Consider the following 11,477-nt stretch of genomic DNA (forward strand, 5'->3'; position numbering starts at 1 on the left):
GGCCTGGTTTCATAGATGTGGAAGCAAAATAATCCCTGGGAACATTTTGAAATTCGTCAGTTATAACCATGGTTTCTCATTGTTACTATGGTAGTTGTCACCCAGATTGAAGATTTACCCCTAGTGGATAACTTTGATACTCAGTCTATGAAACCGGGCCCAGATGAATAAAATGTCGACCAGAATTGAATGAATGGATATATTTTCTGAAATGTACATTATAACATAGATATAATAATTGGTAAAATATGATTACTGATTGTATACATTCAACGTTTGAAGTTTTGCTGCCTTGAAAATAAACATAAGCAAAAGACGACAACGGCTCCGGGCTTCAAACTCAAAACTCTGAAATTACCACGTCTTTGTTCCCATTGCATTTTGTATACGTTGTATCTAGGCCAATGGCTAGATTTTTTCGAGACAACTTTTTGAATTTCGACCTCGTTTAAGGTCATCTCAGAGGTCATGTCACTGAAAAAAGGTTTAGCGCATAGTTCCGCCGATAGGTGGCGCACTGGACCCATTCTTTGCACTACACAACTAGACCCCGTAACATTGTACCCATCAAGTTCGACCCACTATTAACGAAGCTAGTAGCTAAACAACATACAGACACACAGACCTTGAAAATCTTGAACACAAAAATGCCAATATTGCGTATAATTGTTGCAATAAATAGAATTGCATTTTCAACGTATTTTGAAACGCTCCAATATGTATTATAATATTTATAAACCCGTCAATGTTCATCGCACTAATTCACAGATAAAAGCAAAGGGTGCGCTACACGACCCATCGTTCATGAAAAAACCAGCGGGTTTTGTCATAATATTCATACACCGTTCGTCCAATGAACTAGGTTCTCCTGCGTGCCACCTGAAGTAGGTTATCGGTGTCGAGTCACTCAGCCATATCCACGGGCCCCGCGGTGACCTAGTTCGATCGTCGAAACCGCCTATTAGTGGGTTATCTGAAGAGAAAACAAAATTTAATTGTACACCTAGCCATCTCGCCGCCAGATCACAGGCATTTGAATATGGACTTGATATGGAATATTTAGCGATATATGTTATGATACACATTTCGATCATCTGCCATATTTTATCGATGAATTATACTGCCATGATAGAAACGCGCGCCGCGGCGTCCATTGAAACACGCTCGAGGCTCATTGTTCAAATCAAGTGGCCACTTCTGTCCAGAGAAAAATATGGACAAATTTACTATGCTTAGGCCTACTTTGATGAAATAAATGCAATATTCATTTAGTATGCAGTGTGCTGTCGATATTAATGGAACGCCATCCTAGCAAAAATAACTCTATTTGTCGAATTTTAGCGGCATATACGACCGAAATTCGATAAGAAATTATTGAAATTAATGTCAAAAAGTCAAGCAGAAGTCCTCGCGGTATTGTCGCACAGAAAGTGTTCGGATTTCCATGGTATAGCAATAGTTCAACGAACCCAAAATCTTACAAAGTTATTTGAATTCCATAACCGAGGAAACGCGTTTTTCAACAGATAAGGCGAATTTATCACGTCAAATTGAATTTGATTTTAAGCAAAATCGTTTTTATCTTGTCATAATCAAATTAGATTTGGTCTAATTTTTGAATCTAACACGGCATCAAATTCAAATCGATTTGTCTAATCATCAAATCATCCCCGGAGGTGATTTGATACGATTTGAAGATGGTGGACTCACAAATTTTTTTCGAAAAGCTGATACAAATGTCAAAACTGAAAGAGAAACCTGTATCTCATTCATAGGAAATAATATTTCAATAACCGAGACAGTATTTTCTTGTCAGCCGTTTGGAACAAGGCGTGAAATTCATCCCGTTGTGCAAATCTTATTTGATAAGATTACACGTGACTAGCAAATTATGATTAGGAAAATCAAATCTGATTTGACAAGATAAATTCGCCTATAATGTTGACAAATGTATGACAATTGCGCTGAGGTGAATTTTGTTTATCTACGAGACAGAACCCACGCTCGCATCGTCGTTGTTTACCGTCGATCAATACTTAACCTGATGGGTGATACTTTGCGATGTACCCTCGCAGGGAATCGAATGATTGTTTACTTCTCGGCTCAGCCAACTTCCCTCCTAACACTGCGCAATGGTCTCGCGCTGCTGGCTGAGCCTTCTTGGGGTTGGTCACTACTTTATACCATCCGGCGCTGAGACGTACTGGAAATTCATCAGGGGTACTGAGTCCTTATGCAGAAGGATATGAAACGAGAAATAAGTACATAAATGAATATGGCTGCGAAACAGCTTTTACGGGTTTTCTGCGTAGATGTCTGTACAATGAACGATACGCAGCTTTGTGGCTACCAGTAACGGGAATAACTATAGGTTTTTCTGCGAATTGTCAATTGTATGACAAATAATTAATTCATTATCTTCGCCGCGTCGAGGGAAAATAAACGTTAGTGAAAAGGTTCAGTACTAAACATTACACTGCATTCAGCATTGTAACGTGAAGTGTGGACGATCAGTTTTTGAAAGTCTCCTGTTTTCTAATCGATATGTTCATACATTTCAAATTAGAAATGCCTTAGATTATACTTGGACGCGCGTTTTTAAATTCCTGCCAATTTCACTTCTGAAAGTGCGCTGAAAAATGTCTGGTGTTAGTACATGTAGTTTATCCAATTATACGTCTCATTTGGAATTCTGAACACATGTGAAGTGTGGATGATCAGTTTTTGAAAGTGAGCTGATAAAATGTCTAATATCTGATGTTTGTAGTTCATTTTCAATTAGAAATGTCTCAGGTGAAGCACTGAACACATGTGAAGTGTGGACGATCAGTTTTTGAAAGAGCGCTGATAAAATGTCTAATGTCTGGTGTTTGTAGTTCATTTTCAATTAAAAATGTCTCAGGTGAAGCACTGAACACATGTGAAGTGTGGACGATCAGTTTTTGAAAGAGCGCTGATAAAATGTCTAATGTCTGGTGTTTGTAGTTCATTTTCAATTAAAAATGTCTCAGGTGAATCACTGAACACATGTGAAGTGTGGACGATCAGTTTTAGAAAGTGTGCTGATAAAATGTCTAATGTCTGGTGTTTGTAGTTCATTTTCAATTAAAAATGTCTCAGTTGAAGTTCTGAACACACGTGAAGTGTGGATGATCAGTTTTTGAAAGTGTGCTGATAAAATGTCTAATGTCTGGTGTTTGTAGTTCATTTTCAATTAAAAATGTCTCAGGTAAAAATATCTTTTCGGACGGAAAAAACAAAGAGAAGAATAGTAATGATCAAGTACCGAGATTAGAGAGTTTGTTAAGTATGCAGACAGCAGATTCACAAACGTAGAGAGAAAGATAGTGGTCCATATGATAATTCCAACTATTGATTAAATTAGATTAAAAGATCACATTGCCTTACCTGGGCTATCTTTAATATAAACCTCTTCGCCACTAGAGGGCGCTGTAGCTTTAACCAATAGATCGTAGAGTTGACAACGTCCAGCGTGAAAACTGATCCCGACGCAGATGACCCCTTCTTGCGAACACAAACCCAGACATTGAACTTCTAACTGGACGTTACTGACATTTTTGTAAGCAACTAGGTTTGTCCGGACGACCTTTGCTCGTTGGTAAATAAAACCAGTCTTTCCGGCGATGGGGTTCTGAGCATAAGACAGAAACCACAACGTGAAGACGGTTTTTCGCAAGTTTTCTGCCGCCATTACTTTGTGTTCTGTTTCTATTGCCAATGTGACACCCTACACAACAGTTACGTGACGACTGTACAGGACGACGGTTGACGGTAGACCCCTTATACACCAGTAACGTGCGTCGTTAGGGAGCATCTCAAAATTTCAATATTTCCGTCGATTAGAATAACTGTCTAATTGGTTTTTACCCCTCCCCCCCCCCCCCCGACAGCCGTAACTACGCACACGCGAGTTCTGATGATTGTCGCTGGCAACAATTAACTGCATTTCTGAAGCCATATTAACATCATTATCAAAATATAATTAGTAAAATCAAAATTTTGTTGTTATCCTCATATTATTCAAATCATTGATATAAAATAAGTATGGGTAGCTTTTAGAAAAATAATTTTATTTAAAAAAAATTAAATTTATCCCTTCAAACAAATTAAAATATATTTCATTAAGAATTAAATTACGTTTGGTGTGCTTTCCAGATACTGCTTACCCAAAAATTAATCATTCTGCGTCTACTAGTAATAAGGACGTCCTAGCTCTGTTAATACTATTAATTTTAAATCTGCGCCATCAGATAATGTAACCCGGGCGCCATCTATCCAAAGTAGTGTTAACTACATGCGCGGAACAGCCAATCCAGACCTCGACAAAATCCGGGATTCGAACCCGCTCAATCTTTCGGCCGTGTCCAAGGTTCAAGTTGTCGACATTGACCAAAACGGGTCCTGCAAAAATTCGTCCCCCAAAAAATTCTTTCTAGCTTTTTCGACAATTTCTGCTCGTCATATCAGTTCGGGGACGACGTGAAAATGCTTCGACGCGCCTGCACCAGCTTGAGGTCTATCAAAATAACACAGGTAAAAAGCGATGACTTGAGAATTAGATTTCAAAATACTGAAAACATGAAAAACATTTTCTTCGATTTCTTGCTTGTTCAATGTTGAATTGAACGGTCGAAACGAACTATTCCCAAATTGTAATTTCTGTTTTTGATTTTAAAAGGGATACTGCGCCGCTTTGTCGAGATGTTATTCCGATGTCGCAACAGAAGCTACATTTGAATTAAAGGTAGGTCGGCTTTACTTGTCTTCTGCACCTGCCCCACCACCTGTCAATCAAATGATTAACCATCCCCTCCTCCTGCCCTCCCCCTCTGCCCTCCCCCTAACTTGTATCGTCTTTCTCACCTTTATTGTCAATATTTCATTGTAAAGGCCAGATTTCCACTTCCTTCTAGATTTATAAATTATTTTATCTATTCTTTTTATAAATTTTGTTAATTTCGTTTCGCAGCCGTTCAAATTGCACAAGATCGACGACGCGTTGCCGACGGAAACGACCGTTACCCGCGACGATGCGTTGCGTTACTACGAACAGATGCAGACGATTCGACGTATGGAAACTGCCGCCGGTAATCTGTACAAAGAGAAACAAGTTCGCGGTTTCTGTCATCTTTATTCCGGACAGGTAATTACAATCCACTGAGAATCTCACAAAGATTATGGAAATATAATATGAAGTCCAAATTAGAATGTTTCCTTTGAGTTCATTCAAAGTTTCGACTATATACTAATAGTCTTCTCATGACTAAGGAATACTGTATTTCTTGAACTAGTTTATTCCATGTTTCGACTATATCCTAATAGTAGTAGTCATAATTAGTCATCTCCGGTCCATTCTGATTATTCCATTGCTGAAGATGACTATTAGGATAAAGTCGAAACGTTGAATAAACTACACTAGCTCAAGGAATACAGTATTCCTGAAGATGACTATTAGGATAAAGTCGAAACGTTGAATGAACTACACTAGCTCAAGGAATACAGTATTCCTGAAGATAACTATTAGGATAAAGTGGAAACGTTGAATAAACTACACTAGCTCAAGGAATACAGTATTCCTGAAGATGACTATTAGGATATAGTCGAAACGTTGAATGAACTACACTAGCTCAAGGAATACAGTATTTCTGAAGATGACTATTAGGATAAAGTCGAAACGTTGAATAAACTACACTAGCCCAAGGAATACAGTATTCCTGAAGATGATTATTAGGATATAGTCGAAACGTTGAATAAACTACACTAGCTCAAGGAATACAGTATTCCTGAAGATGACTATTAGGATATAGTCAAAACGTTGAATAAACTACACTAGCTCAAGGAATACAGTATTCCTGAAGATGATTATTAGGATAAAGTCGAAACGTTGAATAAACTACACTAGTTCAAGGAATACAGTATTCCTGAAGATGACTATTAGGATATAGTCGAAACGTTGAATAAACTACACTAGCTCAAGGAATACAGTATTCCTGAAGATGACTATTAGGATAAAGTCGAAACGTTGAATAAACTACACTAGCTCAAGGAATACAGTATTCCTGAAGATGACTATTAGGATATAGTCGAAACGTTGAATAAACTACACTAGCTCAAGGAATACAGTATTCCTAAAGATGACTATTAGGATACAGTCGAAACGTTGAATAAACTACATTAGTTTATTTCATACTTTTCAAACTTTCATTCCTGATGAAGATAACTATTAGAATATAATCAAGCGCTTTCAAAGAATTTAAAAAAAAGATTTGAAAATATCCAAAAGCGCTGATGAAAGATGAAGATGAAAGTGATGATGATATGAACGATGATAGCGTGTTTGTATTTTTTGTAGGAGGCGTGTTGCGTCGGAATGAAAGCGTCTCTTCTATCGGACGACGCCGTGATCACCGCGTACCGCGCCCACGGCTGGACGTACATGATGGGCGTTTCGCCTCACGCCGTGCTCGCCGAGTTAACCGGGCGTAAGACCGGCTGCGCTCACGGTAAGGGCGGCTCCATGCATATGTACGCGCCGAATTTCTACGGAGGAAACGGAATCGTCGGAGCCCAGGTAAAAAAAAAATCTTTCTAGAAATTGGTTCTCTCGGGTTCATGGCGGCTCTTGACAGTCATGGAATGGGAACAAGAACTTAATATTGTTATTATTATTATTATTATTATTATTATTAATGAATGAATATATTTTCTCGCATAATATATAAACTTTTAATACATAATAACATAGATATAATAATTAGTATAGGCCCACACGATTACTGAATATATACAATCAAGCAGGACACCCCCAAGCCCTAAGGGCTGTACCTAATTGGGGCGGGGCTTGGGACTGGGTCCATTCAAGGCCTTGTCCACTAGAATCCTTGAATCAGGGTCATAGTCCTCGGATAGCATCATGAATGTACATTTTGAAGCTTTTAACCTATTGTATAGGCCTACATTATATCAGATCTGACCATTGTATTATTGGATCTTGTAAGTTCCACAGTTGTGAGTTTGGGTTAACTCTGAGTTCACGTAAGTTCATTATCAATGAGTTAACCCAGAGTTAAATTTCAACTCACAACAGTGGAACTGGGTCCGGGGCTTCATAGTCTCCATCCGTATGAACCCTGGAATATTTGTGTTTTGCAAAATCACAGTTACCGGTACTCTTTCAGTTTCTCCCGGCGTAGCAAATTTATTTTCTCGTTTTAACTAATTTTGCTCGTATCGTTTATTTTTGACAGGTGCCGCTCGGGGCCGGAATCGCGTTCGCGCAGAAATACAACGAAACCAAGAATCTGACGGTGGCCGCGTACGGCGATGGCGCCGCCAATCAGGGGCAGGTATTCGAGGCGTACAACATCGCCAAGTTGTGGGATTTACCGGTGATATTCGTGTGCGAGAACAATCACTTCGGGATGGGCACGAGCGTCGACCGCGCGTCTGCCTGCACCGATTACTATACACGCGGCGACTACATTCCCGGCGTTTGGGTAAGTGCTGCTCGATGATGTCATAGGGGGAATTAGAGTTATAGAGGAAAGACATCCTGTGACTATAATGGATGATATTGATGTCATTGAAGTATTATAGAGGCAGCCATCTCATTCAGGTGATTTTTATATAGCCAGTGTGGAATTGATGATGTCATAGGGGGAATTATAGATATAAAGGAAAGACGTCCTGTGTTCTGGGAATGGGAATGACTTTACGATGGATAGTATTGATGTCATAGGGGGAGTATAGAGGCAACCATCTATCAAGGTGGTTCTTCTATGGCCAGAGTGGAATTGATGATGTCATAGGGGGAATTATAGATATAAAGGAAAGACGTCCCGCGTTCTGGGAATGACTTTACGATGGATAGTATTGATGTCATAGGGGATTTATAGAGGTAGCCATCTTATCCAGGTGGTTGTTATGTGGCCAGAGTGGAATTGATGATGTCATAGGGGGATTTATGGAGGAAGATATCTTCTCCAAGTGGTTTTGATATAGCCAGAGCAAAATGGATGATGTCATATGGGGATTTATGGAGGAAGACATATTTTCCAGGTGGTTCCTGAGCCGTCGTAAATTTAATGATGTCATAGGTGGAGTTATACAGCCAGCCATCTCTGCTTTTTGGGAATGATTTTACTAACAATAATGTCGATGTCATGGGTAAATTTGATGATGTCATAGGGGGATTTTTAAGAAGGCAGTTATATTTTCCAATAATTAGATCTTAGATCAATTCTCTCGTGGCAATTCATTGAACGATGTCATATGGGGAATAGCTGTAGTGTATTATTATAAAGATTTTTGTGTATGATTTTGCAGGCCGATGGTATGGACGTTTTAACGATTCGCGAGGCGACGAAATACTGCGCCGACTGGTGCCGATCGGGAAAAGGTCCGATTCTACTGGAAGTATCGACGTATCGATACCATGGACACAGTCTTAGTGACCCGGGAACTAGGTCAGTTATTAACCATTAAAACTATGGCGAAATGAGGGATTTCATTTTTTAAGAGAATTTCTTAAAACAGTATTTTAGATCAGGGAATTTTTACTCGAAAATCCAGGGATTTGATTTTTGGTGTCTTGTTGTTCTTGCTGGTGACGAGTGACACAAGGAACCTCTTGATAAGAAACAGCCCTCACTGAGGATATCTTATAATTTAATCAGTGAATTTGAATTTTTGGTGTCTTGTTGTTCTTGCTGGTGACGAGTGACACAAGGAACCTCTTGATAAGAAACAGCCCTCACTGAGGATATCTTATAATTTAATCAGGGAATTTGAATTTTTGGTGTCTTGTTGTTCTTGCTGGTGACAAATGACACAAGGAACCTCTTGATAAGAAACAGCCCTCACTGAGGACATCTTATAATTTAATCAGGGAATTTGAATTTTTGGTATCTTGTTGTTCCTGCTGGTGACGAGTGACACGAGGAACCTCTTGATAAGAAACAGCCCTCACTGAGGATATCTTATAATTTAATCAGGCAATTTTTGTCAAGTGTCAGGGAAATATCAAGGAATTTTGGAGTTCCTAATCTCTAAGAACCCTGTTTGAAATAGTTAACCGTATTTATATTTTGTTTGTAGAAGTGAATTGATGAATTTTCGTTTTGTTTCTAGTTATCGAACTCGTGAAGAAATCCAGGAAGTTCGACAGACGCGAGACCCGATCGCGCAATTCAGACAGAAAATCATCTCCGAGAACTTAGCGGAGGAGGCTGAACTCAAGGTCAGTGGAGCTCCGTAATAGTTTTTGAAAGCCAAAAAGATGAAATAAGTCGATTCCAAATGTTTTGATTTTATTGTCCAAAACTGATATTTATAGAAAAAGGGGCCAGTTGCACAGTCAGAGGCCTAGATTTCAGACCAATTTAAGACCTCATTTTGGTTCTATAACCAATCTAACAACTTAAGACCAGTCTAAGCTCATTTTGGTTCTAAAAACCAACCTAACAACTTAAGACCAGTCTAAGCTCATCTTAGTTCTATAACCAATCTAACAACTTAAGACCAGTCTATTAAGCTCAGTTGGGGTCATTCATTTATTACATACGTATTAGGGGATGGGGGAGGGGTCGGTGCAATTGCGTACTGTAATGCTTAATGTACACGAAAAAATGGCCGATTTTGCGTACAGAGGGGGAGGGGGGTTGAAAAATTCAAATATTATACGTACGTAATTAATGAATGATCCCTTTTGGTTTTATAGCCAATCTAACAACTTCAGACCAGTCTAAGACCATCTTAGTGCTTTATGCTTTTAAACCACTCTTAGAATTAAGACCACATTTGGACTCGCTGACCGATCGTTTCATCGAAATGTTCTCATCTCTCTCCACAGAAAATCGACCAGACGGTTCGCAAAGAGATCGACGAAGCGGTGAAGAAAGCGAAAACCGACCCGGAATTACCGAACGAGGAACTCTTCTCCGACATCTTCGTCAGACAGTCGGGACTGAAAGTGCGTTCATGCGACCCGGACATAATGATTCAAACCTAACCCGCGCGAGATTTGTTTTTTTTTTTGTCGTGAGTGCGTAGATTTTTTAACGGATTGAAAGAGACGAACGAAACGATATTCGAAAAAAATTTGTTGTTACGAAAAAAATGTTAGTTGGAAAGAAAAAAAATCGTCGGGACTTAAATACAAAATATGATGTTATTAGTAATTTTACGGTATATTTATATCAACGTTGTGTAGCGATGAAAATGTCGATGGTGCGTAAACTTTAGTCAGTAAACCTGTGTCGGTGGTTGGATATTTTCACAGAAAAGCACATCCGATCGATAAAAGGTTGCCACCGCCAACGATTACTGGTAACTAAACTAAATAAACTACTAATCGAATCCTAAATGACCCAGTTTTAGCAGTTTAGGTTTGAGAGATGTGAATTTTTGAAATAGTTGATTCATTCATTAAATCGGGAATTCCGCAATACGGATTAGTCTTCACATTACCGGTACTGAAGTAATCTCGATTCCGTCTATTTTCGTTTATCCAATTCTATTTATGTTTACTAATTGCAGGTCGTCATTTGGATAAGTCGTAGATTACTGAAGTCATCTCTATTTTTGAATCCCAATTTGTATTTCCAATTCAATTGACTTAAGTTTAAGTCATCAGTCATCTCTTGACTATGTTGTTCGAGCCAAAATTTTTATTTCCGATTCAATTTACTCGGTGTTATTTGTCAACGAAATCAGAACCACTCAAAACCACAACCAATGAAGCGACTTTGACTGGTTTGAACAACGGGTAAATTTGCTTTCTGTTTTTCGTAGATTGGTTTCAAATCTGTAACCAGTCTAGATGAAGTTGAAGACTGATTTAATGACAGGTCTTCTCGGATCGGTTGTGAAACTCGGAAACCTCATTTTATTGAATGAACTGTCGCTACTATTTTTTGTGCTTGTAGTTGAAATGATATATGAGAATAATAAATTATTGAAGTCTTTAAGAATTGTTGTTCTTCTAGTTTTAGATTGTGGATAGTTTAGAGTGGCAGGTGGCACTTTTTCACTTAGTGGAATTGCATCAATGCCTAATCATAACTTTTCTGACTTATCACAACTAGTATCCTCATGGACAGACTGACCCTGTACGCATGATTTGATACCGCCATACTCTTAGACCAAAATCAAAAATGGGATAAGTGTAAATTGGAACAAGAAACGAAATTCTAATATGGACTTTCCTAAATGTACATGACGATGTACGGCGTTTAATTCAGTATCAAAATTAAAGAAAACAATTTGGTTTTTTTCAAATTATGAGTGGTAATTAGCATGAAGTTTTTGGCAGAATTTCAGAGGATCGGTGCTACAAGTAATTAAAAAAGCCTGTCTCCCCTCAATTGAATCAAGCAGTTTTCATGAAAATCTGTCTATCGACGGGATTCTGTGATAACAGCATGAATGATGATTAATCATGAATACATGGTATTAGT

General features: G+C 38.6%; 1 protein-coding gene across 1 annotated transcript; it reads left to right on the top strand.

Annotated features, from left to right (window-relative positions):
* Positions 1-4,388: 4,388 nt before the first annotated feature.
* On the top strand, positions 4,389-10,991 carry LOC141911087 (putative pyruvate dehydrogenase E1 component subunit alpha, mitochondrial). The gene is made up of 8 exons (XM_074802048.1): positions 4,389-4,554; positions 4,700-4,765; positions 4,991-5,164; positions 6,374-6,592; positions 7,269-7,517; positions 8,347-8,486; positions 9,151-9,259; positions 9,872-10,991. Exons 1-8 carry the CDS (start codon positions 4,507-4,509, stop codon positions 10,028-10,030), a joined length of 1,164 nt encoding a protein of 387 aa, XP_074658149.1. The 5' UTR covers positions 4,389-4,506; the 3' UTR covers positions 10,031-10,991.
* The last annotated feature ends 486 nt before the right edge of the window (positions 10,992-11,477 follow it).

Source organism: Tubulanus polymorphus, chromosome 9 (genome assembly GCF_964204645.1).
Source record: "Tubulanus polymorphus chromosome 9, tnTubPoly1.2, whole genome shotgun sequence".
Lineage (NCBI taxonomy): Eukaryota > Metazoa > Nemertea > Palaeonemertea > Tubulaniformes > Tubulanidae > Tubulanus > Tubulanus polymorphus.

Excerpts from the sequence above, each read along its gene's own strand:
- LOC141911087 (XM_074802048.1), top strand. The coding sequence starts at position 4,507 with ATGCTTCGACGCGCCTGCACCAGCTTGAGGTCTATCAAAATAACACAG. Across the intron at positions 4,766-4,990 it reads AAGCTACATTTGAATTAAAG|CCGTTCAAATTGCACAAGAT; the intron begins GTAGGTCGGCTT and ends TTCGTTTCGCAG. Across the intron at positions 5,165-6,373 it reads GTCATCTTTATTCCGGACAG|GAGGCGTGTTGCGTCGGAAT; the intron begins GTAATTACAATC and ends TATTTTTTGTAG.